We start from the raw sequence: 18226 nt of genomic DNA on the forward strand, positions 1-18226 counted from the left end.
CTTCAGTGTGACCCCACTCCCTGGGCTGGGAAGTACATGGATGTAAGGTACAGGAGGGTACAAAGTCTATCAGGCAGTCACTATGGACTAAGGCATCATGTATGAACATGCACTTGTCTCAGAACCTATGAAAAAGGCCAGTATCTTATCTCCCTTTGACAGATGACAAAAGTCACAGCCTGGAGGGGCCATGCCACTTGCCTAAGCCCCCAGCAGAGCCTTAAGGCTGTGGTGCAGACTGTGCCCTGTGTGAGGCGGTGACTGAAGACTCACCAGGGCCAAACTCCACTAGCCAAGCTGTAAGCTCTGGCACTGGCTGCATCAGCTCTGAGCATGTTTTATGTTTGTTCACCCAGAAACAGCTCCTGTTACTAGCTCATCCCCTCAGAATGGTGACACCTTTTGTAATCTGCACAAAGGTCCCTATGTGCCAGCCAAGGCCCCAGCAATCACGTGAAAGCTCCAGGAACGGAGCCTAAGTCTGATTCCAAGACGTGTGCCCTTTCCACTACACTGCGCGGCTGACCATGCATATCAGAGGGCTCAGTGTTCGTACGTGCACTCAGAATGACTTGATTTGTGGTAAATGCCCAGAAGAGACAACATACAGATTTAAACATAGACATCAACCTCCCCTGGGAAGCCTCCTTTTACCCTCACATTAGAGGACGTCTTTAGCAGCCTGAACTTAACCGCACAGAGGCCCTCACCCTGCTGCACTGAAACTGCCTTTTTGCCTATTTGCCATTCGCCAGCTAGGCAGCCAGAGTCAACAGCCTGTGGGCCCCTCCTGCAGCCCCAGCACCTAGCACAGCACCCAGACATACAGTAGGCACCCAACAAACAGTTAACGACTACAGAGGTGGAAAGGGGGAGGGGAGAGGAAAGGAAAGGAAAGATAAGAAAGGAAGAGTTCCTACAGAGGGTCTGAAATGAGAGAGAAGATGGGAGAGACAAAACAAGGCTCTTGGGAGACCCATGTACAGTCTTCCTCAATTGCCCCAGCCTCCATCAGGATAAATGAATGCATGTGTGTGCACATACACTCTCACACACACATGCTTATACACACCCATATACAAAATCATACACGTGCACACACATATCCATATACACAATCATACACACATACACAAGCACCCACACAACCACACACGCACACTCACACACGCCCATGTACACAACCACATACACATGTGCACACTCACAAATGTACTGTATACACAATCTCATACACAAATGTGCACTTATACATGTGCCCACCACACACACATGCACTTACACATGTGCCCACAACACACAGCACACTCACAAACGTGCCCATACTCACAATCACACACACACGTATACTCACAATGCGCCCAGATATGCAATCACACACATGCACACTCACATGCGCCTATACAGTATCACACACATGCACACTCACACACCATCTATGCACACACATATGTGCACACTCAAACATGTCCACATACACAATCACACACATATGTGCACACTCAAACATGCCTATATGCACAATCACACACATGCACAGAAACACACCCATATACACACATACATGTGCACTCACAAACACACCCATATACATACATGCAGAGGTATGCTCACACACTCACATGCACATGTGATCACACACACGAGAATAAGCTTGGTCCATTAGGAAATTTCTTCTTGGATCACAGCCAGAGGTTTGATGAGGAAAAGAGGAGGAAAATGAAAGGTCTTTCTGCAGATCACTTCCTACATGAGCAAAAAAGATTAAAAGGCTATAAAATAAACCAGAGGATTTCAGTACCTTCATGTTATAACGAGAGACCAAAATAATAAATCAATTACTACTCAGTTAAAGGTTTAATTAAACCATTTCAAGTATCTCTCAACTTAAAATGAATTGTGAAGGTTAAACCTGAATGAAAATCATTAGAGAGAAACTAAGCCTCTACAAGCCTCAAATTTTATGAACTTTCACAAAGAGAAAAAGAAAGACTTGAAGTTCATAATGAAAGACTTTTAAAAAAATTTGTCATATTAAAAGGCTGAGTTTAACTAACAAATTAATGCTTTTCAAAATTAAACTACACAGACAAAAGTAGTTTAGCATACACACAAAAAAGAAAATATATTCAAGAAGAATTTGTCAAAAGTAAATTATTTAATAAAGGAAAATAATTTATAAAAGTAGGCTCAGTGATAAGAATTTGATTGTTCCTGGACTACCACCATAACATGCAAATAACATCAAATCAGCTGGGCCTAAATCCCTCCCCCTCACTTACTAAATAGGTAATCTTGAGCATGCTGTTTTAACTCCTCTGAGTCCCTAAGCCACGTATTCCTCTTTAGAAAATCTGGGCATCAGCCAGGAAATAGATGTGAATAACCCTATAACCCAACAAATTCTAATACACATACTGAACATGCCACCCAGCAACAGCAGAATACAAACTATTCTCAAGTCCACATGAAAAATTCTCCAAAACAGACAACATATTAGGCCATAAGTCAAGTCTGTATACATTTAAAAGAACTGGGCTGGGCGCGGTGGCTCACGCCTCTAATCCCAGTACTTTGGGAGGCCGAGGCGGGCAGATCACAAGGTCAGAAGTTTGAGAGTAGCCTGGTCAACATGGTGAAACACAGTCTCTACTAAAAAAAAAAAAAAAAAAAAAATACAAAAATTAACGGGGTGTGGTGGCGGGTGCCTGTAGTCCTAGCTACTCAAGAGGTTGAGGCAGGAGAATTGCTTGAAACCGGAAGGCGGAGGTTGCAGTGAGCTAAGATCACGCCACTGCACTCCAGCCTGGGCGAAAGAGCGAAACTCCACCTCAAAAAAAAAAAAAAAAAGAAAAGAAAGAAAGAATGGAAATCATTCAAGTATGTGGAATTAAATTAGAAATAAAAAGGAAGAAATTTGGGAAATTCAAAAATTGATGAAAATTAAATGGTACTCTTAAATAGCCATTGGGCCAAAAAGGAAATCATAAGGGAAATTAGAAATACTTTGAGATGAACAAAACAAAAACACAACATACCAAAACTTATAGGATGTAGCAAAAGCAATTCTAAAAAGAAAGTTTATTGACTACATTAGAAAAAAAAAAAATCTCAAATAAACAACATAATTTTACAACTCAAGGAATTAGACAAAGAATAAACTAAGCCCAAAGTGAGCAGATAGAATGAAATAATAGAGTAGAACAGAAACAAACACGATAGTAAAAGACTAAAAAAGATCAACAAACTAAGAGTTTGTTTTTTGAAAAGATAAACACAGTTGAGAAACCCTTAGCTAGACTAACGAAGAAAAAAAGAGAGGCCACAAATGAATTAAATTAAATAAAAAAGGACACATTATAAGTGGCACCACAGTAAGACAAACGATCATAAGAAACTACTATCAACAATTATATGCCAACCAACTAGATAACCTAGAAAAAACTGATAAATTTTTAGAATCACACAATCTACCAAGACTGGATCATAAAGAAATAGAAAAACTGAATAGACCAATAACAAGTAAGGAAACTGAATCAGTAATCAAAATCTCCCAACGAAGAAAAGTCCAGGACCAGGTGGTTTCACTGGTGAATTCTACCAAACATTTAAAAAAGAATTAATTCCAGTTCTACTCAGATTCTACAAAAAAAACTAAAGAGGAGGGAATACCTCCCAACTCATTTTGTAAGGCCAAAGCTAGACAGATAATACAAAAAAAAGAAAATTACAGGCCAATATTCCTGATAATACAAAAAATACTCAAAAAATGCTAACAAACCAGATTCAACAGCACATTAAAAAAATTACACACCATGATACAGAGGGAGTTATCACTGAGATGCAAGGCTGGTTCAACACATTCAAATAAATAAATGTGATATATAACATTTATAGAATTAAGGACAAAAATCATACATGATCATCTCAATAAGTATGGGAAAAAGTTCGACAAAATTCAACAACCTTTCATGACAAAAACTCTCAAAAAATTAGATAACAAGGAATGTACCACAACATAATAAAGGAAAATGCTTCAACAAATGACAGAGCCACAGCTAACATAATAATCAATGTGAAAAGTTGAAAGCTCTCCTCTAAGATCAGGAATAAGTCAAGGGTGCCTACTCTCACCACTTACATTCTTCCTGGCATTGGAAATCCTAGCCAGAGTAGTTAGGTAAGCAAAAATACAAAATATGCAAAGTAAAAATGAAGGAGCAGAACTGTCTCTGTTTGTGGATGATATAATCTTAGATATAGAAAGCCCTAAAGATTATACTTCTAATAGCTTTTGGATAATGTATAAAGTTACAAATGTTACAAGATACAAAATCAACATACAAAGATCTGTTGTGTTTCTACACAAAAACAACTGAAAAAGAAAACGATCCCATTCACAATAGCATCAAAAAACTTAGGAGTAAAAGTAATCAAAGTGAAAGATCTGTACACTAAAAACTGTATCAATGAAAGAAATTGAAGATGACACAAATAAATGGAAAGATATCCCACATTCATGGGTCAGAAGAATTAATATTGTTAAAATGTTCATACTAACAAAAGCAACCTATAGATTCAATGCATCCTGGGAATCTAAGGTAAAGCATAGTGACTATAACTGACAATACTTGTACTGTATACTTAAAATTTGCTAAGACATATCTTAAATGTTTTCACCACACATATACAAATATAATGGTAGCTACGTGAGATAATAGATGTGTTAACTAGCTTGACTGTGGTATCATTTCACAATGTATATGTATAACAAATCATCACTGTAAACTTACACAATTTTGTTAAGTATACCTTAATAAAGCTGGAGAAAGAAAGAAAGAGAGAGACGGATCTGAAAGATACAAGAAATATCTCAAATCAAATAGGTTATCTCAAATAGCTACCCTTTCCAACTTAAGGAAAAAAAAACAGAAGCAAACTAAATCCAATACAAGCAGAAGGACAGAAATAATAATGCCTAGAATGGAAAGAGATTATATAAAATATAGAAAAAGAAAAGAAAAAATCAACAAAACCAATGTTTTTCAAAGAAAACAGAAAATGGAAAACCTTTGACTAAACTTACCAAGAAAAATAGCTAAGACTTAATTTGCTAAAATCAATAATGAAAGGGAGAACATTACCATTTAATCTTACAAAAATCAAAATAAGAGTATTAAGAACAATTATACATCAACAAATTAGACAACCTAGATAAAATGGAAAATTCCCTAGAAAGACAAACTACTGAACCTAAATCAAAAATAGCAAATATGCATACACTTATAACAAGAGATTAAATCAGTGAAAAAATAAAAAGCCCAGGACTAAACAGTTTTACTGGTGAATTCTATCAAATGTTTAAAGAAGAATTAACACCAATACTTAAAAACTTTTCCAAAAAATATAAGAGGAGGGAACACTTCTCAAGTCATGCTATGAGGCCACTATAACCCTGAAACCAAAACCAAAGACATCAAAGACTCTAGACCAATGTCTCTTATGAATATAAATGCAAATATTTTTAACAAAATACTAGGAAACCAAATCCAGCAGCACAGCAAAAGGATTATGCAACATGACCAAATGAGATCTATCCCAAAAATACAAGGGTGATGCATCCTGGCATGTAAAAACATATCAGTGTAATATACCATATTAATACAACAAATAAGGAAAAAACCACATGGTCATCTCGACAAACTCAGAAAAAGCATCTGACAAAATCCAACACCATTTTATGATTTAAAAAATAAACAACACTCAACAAACTAAGAATAAAAGGAACTTCCTTAACCTAATGAAGAACATCTGTCTCACTCACACACACACACACGCGCGCACACACACCATCATACTTAATGGCAAAAGACTAGATGCTTTCTTTCTAAGATAGTATCAGAACAAGAATGTCCACTCATCATTTCTGCTCAACCCTGTACTGGAGTTTCTTGCCAGGGCAATTAGGCAAGAAAATAAATACAAATAATCCAGATTAGAAAGGAAAAAGTAAAATTATGTCTAGTCACAGATGACAAGATTATATGTATAGACTCCTGAGGAATACACTAAAAAACTAATAAACAAGTTTTTAAAAGTTTTTTTTAAAACTAGTAAACAAGTTCACAAGCTCTAATAAACAAGTCCAGCAAAATTGCAGGATAAAATATCTATAAACAAGTAACAGTTGTATTTATAAACTAGCAATAAGCAATCTGAAAATAAATTATGAAAACAGTTCCATTTACAGTAGCATAAAAGGAATAAAATACTTAGGAATTAAAGTAATCAAGGAGGTATAAGAGTTGTACGTTGAAAAATACAACCCATTGTTGAAAGAAATTAAACAAGACCTAAATAAATGGAATGATATTCCATGTTCATGGATTGGAAGGTTTAAAATTGTTAAGATGGCAGTAGTCTCTAAATGGATCTTGATATGGCTTGGCTCTGTGTCCCCACCCAAATCTCACCTCGAATTATAATCCCCATAATCTGGACATGTCAAGGGTGGGACCAGGTGGAGGTAATTGGATCACAGGGGCAGTTTCCCCATGCTGTTCTCATGATAGTGAGTTCTCATAAGATCTAATAGGTTTATAAGTGTCTGGCATTTCCCCTTGTTTGCACTCACCCTGTCCTGCTGCCCTGTAAAGAAGGTGCCTGCTTCTCCTTTGCCTTCCACCATGATCTTAAGTTTCCTGAGGCCTCCTCAGCAATGAGGAACTATGAGTCAATTAAACCGCTTTTCTTTTCTTTTCTTTTTCTTTTTCTTTTTGAGACAGAGTCTTGCTCTGTCACCTAGGCTGGAGTGCAGTGGTGCCATCTCAGCTCACTGCAACCTCCGCTTCCCAGGTTGAAGCAATTCTTCAGCTGCCTTGGCCTCCCGAGAAGCTGGAACTCCAGGCACGCACCACCACACCCGGCTAATTTTTGTATTTTTAGCAGAGACAGGGTGTCACCATACTGGCCAGGCTGGTCTCGAACTCCTGACCTCACAATCCGCCCACCTCAGCTTCCCAAAGTGCTGGGATTACAAGCATAAGCCACTACGCCCAGCCTAAACCTCTTTTCTTTATAAAATACTCGGGTATTTCTTCATAGCAGTGTGAGAATAAACTAATACAGATCTAATGCAATCTCAAACAAGCTGATCCTAAAATTCATGTCGAATTGCAAAAGACCTTGAAAAGTCAAAACAATCTTGATAAAGAAGAACAAAGCTGGAAGATTCCAACTTTCCCATTTCAAAACTTACTACAAAGTTACAGCCATCTAAACAGTATAGTACTGACATTAGAAGAGACATATTGATCAATGAAATAGAATTCAGAGTCCAGAATTAAACTCATATATTTGTACTCAATTGATTTTTGACAAGGGTGCCAAAACCTCTCAATGGGAAAAGAATAGTCTTGTCAACAAATGATGTTGGGACAACTGGATAGCCACATGCAAAAGAACAAATTTGGAACTCTACCTCACATCATATGCAAAAATTAATTTAAAATTGATCAAAGATTTAAATGCTTAATATCATTTATATATATATATTAATCATTATATATATTAATCATTTGATGATTAATAAATTAATCATTATATATATTAATCATTTGATGATTAATAAATTAATCATCAAAAATGCAAACCAAAACCACAATGAAATACCAGTTCACATTCACTGGGATGGGTACAAATCAAAACGTGAAAATTAACAAGTGTTGGCAAGGATGTGGAGAAACTGGATCCTTTATATGTTGTTGACTGAAATGTAAAATGGTGCACCTGCCATTGAAAAAAGTTTGACAGTCCTAGAAAAACTTAAATATACAATTGCCATATGACCCAGTAATCCCACTCCTTGGCATATATCCAAGAGAAATGAAAACAAATATTCATGTGAAAACTTGTAAACAAATGCTGATAGAAACATTATTCAATAGCCTAAAAGTGAAAACTCAAATGTCTATCAAAACAGGAATGGATAGATAATATGTAGCATATACATACAATGAAATATCACTCAGCCATAAAAAAAAGAATGAAGCACTGATACATGCTACAACATGGATGCATCTTGAATGACTGCTTAATTGGTACAGAGCTATTTTTGGAGTAATGAAAATGTTCTGGAATTAGGTACTTGTAGAAGTTGTACAATCTTGTAAACACAGTAAAACCATTGAATTTTGTATTTTAAAAATTGTTAAAATGGCAAATTTTATTTCATATGAATTTTATCTAAAAATAACAGGTTAAAAAATAGTGAACTGGAAAATGGATCAGAAGTAAATACCCAGAATGCAGCACAAGATAAAAGCAAAGAAAACACAAAAGTTAGGTTAAAGGTATACAAAAGGACTAACAAACATTTAAGTCACAGAAAGATAATGAAGCAGAGGCAATACCAGAAGGCAGAACAGTTTATATTTTTCTAAAATTTATAAAAATAATAAATCTATAGGTTTAAGAAGACCAACCAACATCAATGTAAACATTTATTTAACCCTACCTGGATGCAACACAGTAAAACTTTAAAAAACCAAAAACAAAGAGACTAGGGAATAAAAGCACTTAAAGTCAGATTCACAGCTGGCATTCTATCAACAATAAAAGCCAGGATTCAATGAAATAATATTTGCAATGTGCTGAAATGAAAAAAAAAAAAAAAAGCCAACCTAAAATTCTATCCCCAAGAAAAATATATATTAAAAACAAAGACAATAGGCTCGGCACGGGGCTCACGCCTGTAATCCCAGCACTTCGGGAGCCCGAGGCAGGCAGACCATCTGATGTCAGGAGTTCAAGACCAGCCTGGCCAACACGGCAAAACCCCGTCTCTACTAAAAATATAAAAATTAGCCGGAAATTGCTTGAACCCAGGAGGTGGAGGTAGCAGTGAGTCAAGATCGCACCACTGCACTCCAGCCTGGGCAAATGAGTGAGACTCTGTCTCAAAATAACAATAATAAAGATACTAATTAGGACCACATCAGATAAGCAATAACCAGGAGAGCTCATGATCAGCAGCTCCATTCAGATTTCTTTACAAAGAAATCTAAAGTGTATTCTATACCAGAAGAAAAAACTCATCCATGGATGGAGATGGAATGGATGGAGATCCAAGGACTGAAGAGCCAAAGAGTCATAAATATGTAGCTAACTCTAAATGAACACTTACTGTATAAAATAATCATTGTCATGCATTGTGAGGTTTAAAATGAGTACATACAGATTCTCTAAAGACAAGCGGTAATATTTTCTATACAAAGAGCTCCTACAAATCAATAAAGAGCAAACAAAAACACAGACAACTGATATGAACAGTAATCCACAGATATGTAAATAGCCATTAAACATTAAACATGGTCAACCTCACTAGTGACCAGCAAAATGCAAATTAAAATAATACTCCATTTTTCAACTATCAAATTGGCAAAAACTCTTTACAATAAGATAATATGCTTGGGTTGACGTGGATACGGAAAAACAGAAGATCTTAGATCCTAGTGAGAATATAAATGGATAAAACCTTTCCAGAGAGCATTCTGATAAAACCTAGCAAACTTTTAAATGCTAGCAAACTTTTAAATCCTAGCAGAATTGCTTGCTCTACACAAGCAATTCTGCTAGGAATATAGCCAACCTGAATGCACAATGTACAATGATATTCGTGACAACATTTATTGTAACATTATTTATAATAGCACAAAATTAGAGAGAAAACATATGTCATCAAAAAAAGAAAAGAAAGGTTGAGTAAATTATGCATTTTCCATAGAAGTAAATACCATAGAGACAGTAAAAAAAAATTAGGGCATACAAATAATACAGTATTGTGTACTTGACATTTGCTAAAAGAGGAGGTCGGGTTTTTGGTGGGTTTTATTTATTTATTTATTTATTTATTTATGTTTGAAACAGGATCTCACTCTATCATCCAGGCTGGAGTGCAGTGGTGCAAATCACAGTTCACTGCAGCCTCAACCTCCTGGCTCAGCCTCCCGAGTAGCTGGGACTACAGGCATATGTGCTATATCTGGCAATTTTCTTTCGTTTTGTTTTGTTTTGTTTTTGTAGAGACAGAGTCCCATTACGTTGCCCAGGCTGGTCTCAAACTCCTGGGCTCAAGTGATCCTCCTCCCTCAACCTCTCAAAATGCTAGGATTACAGGAGTAAGCCATCACACACAGCCGAAAAAGAACAGATCTTCTCACAATACATACACACACATAAAAAAGTTAACTACATGGAGTAATAGATACATGAGTTAAGTTGGCTGTGACTTCACAATGTATACGTATATCAAAATACCACATATACACCATAAATACATACACTTTTTGTTTGTCAATTATACCTCAATAAAACTAAAAAAAGAAATTAGGAGACATGTCGGAATTAAAATGAAGAAATACCCAATATATACTGCTGACATTTTTTGAAGACTGCAGAACATATATTATGATCCCATTTTTGTTTCTTATAAATAACAAAGCAATAACAGTGTATTTATGTTTACATATAAAGAGAAAAAGGTCTGGAAGCACACTTGTTAGCACCATTATTTCTAGAACTTGGAAGGCAGTTAGAAAAACATGCTTTCCCCATATTATATTGCTTTAATTTTCTTTTACAGCAAGATTTCAGGGTCAGGCATGGGGCCTCATGCCTGTAATCTCAGTACTTTGAGAGGCTGAGGCAAGTTGATCACCTGAAGTCAGGAGTTCGAGACCAGCCTGGCCAACGTGGCAAACCCATCTCTACTAAAAATACCAAAATTAGCTGGGTGTGGTGATGGGCACCTGTAATCCCAGCTACTTGGGAGGTCGAGGCAGGAAAATCACTTGAACCTGGGAGGCGGAGGTTACAGTGAGCCAAGATCGCACCATTCCACACCCGGGGGGGAAAAAAAAAAAAACCACCACAACAAAAAAAAAAAAAAAAAAAAATTACTCTTATAACTGGGAAGAAAAAAAAGTAAAAGGAAAAGTGTAATTGCTTTGATGGGTTTACCCCCATAGTATATTCGCCCAAGAGAAGCACCAAAGTCCATCTGGAGGAGTTAAGGGAAGTTTTACAAGTGTGGGTTCATCTGCAACACCACAGAGGGAAAAAGGAGCCGGAGGCCTAGAGGACCTCCAGCTGTTCGGCTGTAGAAGGAGCCTGCAGCGCCAAGAGAAGGGCCCCACCAGTGAACCCATGCTGCCAACAGCACTCCATAGAAGTCAGGGGTCTTATGCTAGTCGGAAGGGTCCCCAGGTCAAATGAGTTTGGGGAGCCCTGCTTTGGGTGGGGAAAGTCACTGAAGTTTCTTGAGCGAAGGGTGACAGCTGGGACAGGGAAGGGCAGCAAGGCCCAAGGCAAGAAAGCAAGGACAACAAAAGAAAATCCATTCACTGGACACACAGGGAAGGGGCTATACCCTGTGTCAGTGCCCATGCCAGGACCAGAGGCTAAGAGCTGAACAGCCCAAATCCCTTCTTTGGGACATTTCCCAACAAGCAAGAGAAACACAGAGACAAATGAAATCACACCCAGGTGAGACAGAACTAAAACAAGTCTAGTTGTGGGGTACTGGGAATCCAGAGAAAAGTCCTGCAGCCCCACCTGGGGCCAGAGAAGTGTTCCTCAGGGTGACTCCAAGCTGAGTGAGTCCCAGCCACATGCACGAGTGAACCAGCAAGAACACCTACAAGGGGCTTCCCAGGCAGGGATGGCATTTGCATTCAGTTGCTCCTCCGCTAGCAGCCGGGGGCCCATGGCTGTAGATCAGTGATGAGAGGGAGGAGAGGGGCATGGGGGATGGTTGAGAGGGAGGAGAGGGGCATGGGGGATGGTTGAGAGGGAGGAGAGGGGCATGGGGATGGTTGAGAGGGAGGAGAGGGGCATAGGGGATGGTTGAGAGGGAGGTGAACCTCCGGGAAGGGGCAGAAGCTCAGGGCCAGCTCCTACAAGAATGGCACTGTCTCTCACTAACACTGGTTAGGTGTGGAAGGGTGGAAGTCGGAAAATGCACCTTACAACACCGACACTCATAATTTTATGTGAATTCTGCTTTTTTCAGCATTTATTCATTTCCTATTTATAAAAGAAATGAAAGGTGGGGCATGGTGGCTCATGCCTGTAATCTCAGCATTCTGGGAGGCCTAGGTGGGTGGATTGCTTGAATCTAGGAGTTTGAGGCCAGCCTGAGCAACATGGTGAAACCCTGTCTCTATAAAAAAATACAAAAATTAGCTGGGTATGGTGGCAGGCACCTGTAGTCCCAGCTACTCAGGTGGCTGAGGTGAGAGGAACGCTTGAGCCCAAAAGGCAGAGGTGGCAGTGAGCCAAGATCACGCCACTGCATTCAAGCCTGGGCAACAGTGTCACAACACTGCATTCAAGCCTGGGCAACAGAGTGAGACTCAGTCTCAAAAAGAAAATGAAAAAATTAAAAATTAAAATTTCTCTCTTATTCACATCTCATTTAGAAAGAAGAGAATCTTAATAAGCAAAGAACTAAAAGCTTTGCAAGACCCAATCCAGAAGTTCTTTCCACATTGATCCACATGGCTTCTATCTGCCATATGAATTGGACAAGAGACATTATCCATTTTTCTGAGTCCAACATTCAACCCCAGAGGCAGGTACACAGATGTACACAGTTCTTGACTAAAGCCCTCTCTGTGAAGCTGTACTCTTTGGAAAGCAAGGCACTGACTGCTAGCAGGGAAGTGGGCCATGGAGAGTGTGGGTGTCACAAAGCTTCTGGCCAGGGGTCAGAACTCACACAGGCTGGGTGGGCAGAGGGAGGGCGCTGAACTGCAAGGCCCTGGGCACCAAGCAGGTTCGGACTCTCAGTGCCCCATGCAAACTTTCCTCCTCTACCCCAAAGCAAAGGGTCTCAAGCGTGTGCTACTGGTTGAGACGCAATTCCATATAACTTTCCTCCTCACTCCTGCTTCCTCTAAATGGGGAGAGGACAGGTCCTCTCACAAGGCCTGTGAGGGGCTGAGCATGCCATGGACACACACGCTATTAGCTGAAGGTGATGACAGAAGTAACAAATACTAACTGCTGCTCCTTATTCACCCACCACTAGCTGCATCTTTTTCGTTTTTCACTTTATGCCACTAACAGTAACTTTCAGAACTTCCTAACTTCCCAAAAACTTAATCTTCTGTCAGGCATGTTTCTCTGAGAACCCTGGGAATGACCAGAGGGAATCATTAACCAAAACATTTTTTGTCTGGAATCTCTCCTTGTTAGTGGTGTCCGACAGATGATCAATAGCCAGCCTATTTAGAAATGCCAGTCTGAATATTCCTAGGAAAGAGCCACTGGATTATTAGTGTGGCTGATGAACCCTGCAATGGGACACTGACTGCTATGTATTGGGCTTCTGCACAGGTGCCCAGCTACTGTCCTTTATCTTAGGGTTTTGTGAGGATCTTTGCAGCAGTTCCTCATGTGCTATATGTTTTTTATGTCTGTGGGGACCTAATTACAGTGCCTGGATGGTTTCTCTGATCCGTGCACCTGCTGCATCTGATAACCCACTCAGTGATCGATGTCTGGACACTACAGACAAGATGCATCTCACTTTGCACATTGACTATGAACCCAAAGGATTCAGGATTCAGTGCAAATCAAAGCTTTGCAATTTGAATCCTTGTTCCAGGTTTACGGGAAGAATTGGAAAATGTTGTAAGATTATACAGACTTATTTATTAATCATGTATGTTAGAACAACAGCTTCCCTTTATCATGTTCTGTGTGCCAGGCATCATCTTAGGTCCTGTACGTGTATTCTTTAACTTCATCCTCACAGACCCTCTTGTAACCAGCATATTTCTCTTCATTTGTCAAGAGAAGCAAAGTGAGGCTTTGAGAAGTAACATCATTGGCTTCAGGTAATGTGGCCAGTAGGTGCTAGGGCTGGGTTAAACCCACACTTGTCTGACAACGAGCTCAAGTTTTTCACACTGTTGAACACTGCCACTTCCTTTCATTCATTCATTCATTCATTCATTCGCCAACCAGACACTGGAGGACACCTACAGGGGGCCAGGTATGGGATCTCAAAGACACAATCTTATTTGAGCGTATCTACAATTGGACACTTTTTGTGACTTCTGGTTCGGAAATGTGGATTGTCTAGGCTTCTGCTATGCCCAAGGAGCAAATCAACATCAACAGGTGTGTCAGAAGGTATCCTGCCCCGCCCTCCAGTCCCCTTACCATCTCCGGTTTTGCTTGAGCTGGGGGGTTCAGGTGTACTCAGAGGCCTCAGGGGAATAATAATCTCATCAACATTAACCCCTTCCTCCATGTGCTTCTCGGAAACGTGGGAGAGGAGTTCCGACTGATTTGGTGAGAAAAGGTTACAACATTTACACATAAAGATGGCCGTGTTTTCTGTAAGGAAAATAAAAGGAAAATACGTTATTTCATCTCCACATAAACAATTATTACTTCCAATTGCCAAAGAAAATACCAAAAGCTGTCCTTCTGAGCCATCACCAGCCTCTACCAGATTGTGTCCCTCTGGCAGTCACCTCCACGGCAGGCCACTCACTTTCATCTTCAGGGAATTCCAGGGGCCAGAAAGTTCTTTATTCAGTATCTCAACCCTCAGTCCTTCTGGATAGTATCTAATACAAACCTCCTCGCTACCCAAATCTACTCATCAGCCCAGATTCTGGGATAAGTACAGCCAAGTAAAAAACAAATATGCAACTTGAAAAACTAAATCCTCAAATGAATGAACTGCACACTGATGGCAATTAAGGAGTCTTGCTAGACTCTCTCAAATTAGGTGCAAGGAAAAACTGACCACAATAGCATTTCTCAAGAGGCAAGCACCTTTCAATCAAACGATGGGAAGTTGTTGCCTCTTTAAAGCCACTGAATTCCTATTTAAAGCATTCTCATTATTCAAAAAATTTACCAATAGTTCATTATGTTCGTCTCATTATAAGACAGGGAGATATAATGAGGGAAATAAAACACTCACTTTTTAGACTGATAAAATAAAGATATATAACAAAACATTAAATTCAGGATACAATAACAATTAAAAGCCAGATCTTTGTAGTATTATACTTAGACTGAAAGGAAGTGGCTTTGTCCACTGAAAAGGACAACGGCTCTGGAGCCAAAAGGCCCAGGTTAAATTCCCAACTCATCCCTAAATGCTGGAAAGCTGCGGACCTCAGAGAAGCAGTCATCTGTCAGTTGCTGGAATCCATAGGAACTTTGGGGATAGAACATGCCTATTCAGCAGCAAGAACCCAGCGGGCACCCAGAAAGCACAACACTGACTCGGCGCAACTCCGCACCCATGGTGTGCCCTCGTCCAGCATCTGGACAGCTGGCAATCCACACCCGGCTCCCCTCAGAATCCCCTCACCAGCCTCCTGGGGACTCTCAATGCTGCCTGGAAGTCACATGCAACTTCTACGCCATTTACTGCCTAGCGATGCTGGACAAATACATGGCAATCATACGAGCTCTCTGCTCCCTGGTGATGGTGAGCAAGTATCTCATCCTCCCCGCTCCTCACTCTCAACAGCTGACCTTGCTTCATATCTCACTGGAAGCATCCAGAAAACAACTGCCCTTGCCACCCCTTTCAGCCCGCCTGCATCATCAGCTGTCTCCCCACCTTGCTCCTGCTGGCGTGAAGGTGGGCATAGTGAGGGGGACACAAGGTGTGCGGGTGAGGGCAGTGGCCCACCCCAGAGCAGGGCTATCATGTCTCTGATGTTGTCTGGAATTGCTGGTTCATGGAGATACCAAAAGCAGACAAACACTTCAATTATGTGATCATTACTTTCAAATTCTCTAAAGATGGGGCATCCCTGATTGCCTGCACCCAAGAAGATGCTCCCACAGCCCCGCGTGGGAAGGTTACTAGACAAAGGGTGTGTGATGGCTTGTGTGTGCAGAACCCACCATCTCTGATAATCATTCTCCAGGTCATCAATTCTTCCCTCTGTACTAGATCTTTCCATTGGCCTATAAGCATACTCTTATTCTCCCATCTCAAAACGAAAACATCGGCCGGGCACGGTGGCTCACGCCTGTAATCCTAGCACTTTGTGAGTTCGAGCCAGGTGGATCACGAGGTCAGGAGTTTGAGACCACCCTGGCTAACACGGTGAAACCCTGTCTACTAAAAATACAAAAAATTAGCCGGGCGTGGTGGCAGGCGCCTGTAGTCCCAGCTACTCGGGAGGCTGAGGCAGGAGAATGGTGTGAACTTGAGAGGCGGAGCTTGCAGTGAGCCGAGATCGCGCCACTGCACTCCAGCCTGGGCGACAGAGTGAGACTCCGTCTCAGAAAACAAAAAAAACAAAAAAAAATCTCCTGATCCCCACTCTCCCACCCCATTTCTCTCCTCTTTACAGTAAAACTCTCCTACCAGAAATAAGGAGGAAAGGCAATACGCCAACCCGGCCTTGCTGGCGTGAAGGTGGAGCCCTTGGAAGGCAGTGGAGTCCCGGGAGCAAGACCCTCCCTGGATTCACAGGAAGACTTTCTCCGTGAACTAACAGGGAGGTAACGACCTAAGAGAATTCTTTTCTACCAACAACACATGAAATCAAAATTTAACAAAGCAGAACATTGCTTCATCAATGAAAATCTCTCGCAGATACTGCCAATCGATATTGTTTTTTCCGGGAAACGTTCTATTCCTAAGGAACCCAAAATGCTTCCCGAACAAGAAGTGATTAGAGTAATACATTTTTCTTTATAGGAGGCCAAGTTGTTTTCAATGTGCTTCCTGCTACTCCTACAATAACCCAGTGATTTAGGCAGAAAAGGGTTTGCAATCCCTGGTCCACGGCTGAGGAAACAGGCTGAAAGAGGAAAAGCAACTTGCTCAAGTCATCATGGGTAAGAGGCAGGGACCAGATTCTCTCCTACCTGCATTTGACACGAATTACATTTGGCTACAGCCCATGAGCTGAGTTTCTCCAAGTTATAGCTAAAATACTTAAGACTCTACACCCAGCAACATCTGCAATAAAACTCATTACAGCAAAGAGCATAATCCCCAAAGCACATATCAACTTCAGATGTGTTCATTTCAGCATTCATTGAGCAGTAACCACAGGTGGGCCCCACCCCAGACACTGCAGACAGAGATGAATCAGGCATGAAGTCCAGGCCCTGCCACAAGAGGAGGCCACCATCTCACTAGAGAGACAGACATGCCACAGAACAATCTCATATAATGGTTTTTACTGAAATTATTTCCCAATACCTGTAAGTATTCTTGGTTCCTAGGATGCTCTCAGGAAAATGGGACTTCTGTGACATGTAACAGAGCTGAACTTCTGGGGACCACAGGGCTACTACAAGGGGTCTCCTAGTTCAAAGGCACACCAAGCACTGCCTGCAGATTACATAAATAAAACTATTCTGCATTTGTATATGAGAAAGTGTTGGAGACTACCGGAAATAAACTACTGCTTGGCTGTTCCACACCACCTGAAGGCCTGAGGACCCTGGGTGGCACCTGGCCTTGGCCATCTGTTATGAATTTGCGTAACAGATGTGTCTGTGTGCTCAGCTCTCTCAGGCAGGGAGACTGGACCTGGAGCTCCCGAGGTGGCGGCAGAGACAAACACGGGAACCTGGAACAACTCTCACATAACCGAAGGCTCCGCCATGTGACGTGGGCCATGACAGTGGCGTGGATCCCGATCTGGACAGGCTGCCAGGGACAGGAGAGGCTTCTCAGCTGAGGGACAACCAGAGCTCAGTGCCGCAGGACAGTGAAACTCCAGGAAGGGTGTGTGGGCAGGAGACATGCAGGCTCAGGGAGGAAACACACGGAGTGCCGTGGAGGCAGGAGGAAGGGAAAGGAGTGGATCTGCTGACAACACAGGGACAGAGTTCCCCCGCACAGTCACTGAGCAGGCACTGGCAGCTCCTGAGAGAACCAGGAGTCCACCAGCAGAGCAAAGGCAAGGAGAAACCGTGTCTGAAGGGGCTGGCCCCGAAGGAGAGGCCCCACGTGCCTGAGCTGCGCCAGTTCCCCTGCGTGTCCATACCCTGGACGTAGCATGGCCCCATCACATGGCTCCCCCTAGAATGTGAGGTCACTGGAAACAGCATCTGGCTAGCCTTGGACACCTCAGTACACATGGAGGACAGCAAGTGGCTATGGCGGAATGAGGGAGGGAGAAGGAAGGAGTACATCCACCCAAGACGGGTGGGACTGACA

At 41.1% G+C, this 18226-nt stretch overlaps 1 protein-coding gene across 7 annotated transcripts in view; it reads right to left on the minus strand.

The window, feature by feature from the left end:
• The window catches only part of ZFAT (zinc finger and AT-hook domain containing), a 231570-nt gene that overhangs the window by 167689 nt on the left and 45655 nt on the right, over positions 1-18226 (minus strand). For all 7 annotated transcript variants that reach the window (XR_003120881.1, XM_025394837.1, XM_025394842.1 and 4 more), the window contains one exon: positions 14230-14406. Coding sequence is in view for 6 of the 7 variants with exons in the window: in XM_025394837.1 (XP_025250622.1) it covers positions 14230-14406 (177 nt within the window). In the remaining variant the exon portion in view is untranslated. The remainder of the gene's footprint in view (positions 1-14229; positions 14407-18226) is intronic.

This window comes from Theropithecus gelada, chromosome 8 (assembly GCF_003255815.1).
Source record: "Theropithecus gelada isolate Dixy chromosome 8, Tgel_1.0, whole genome shotgun sequence".
In the NCBI taxonomy this organism is placed as follows: Eukaryota; Metazoa; Chordata; class Mammalia; order Primates; family Cercopithecidae; genus Theropithecus; species Theropithecus gelada.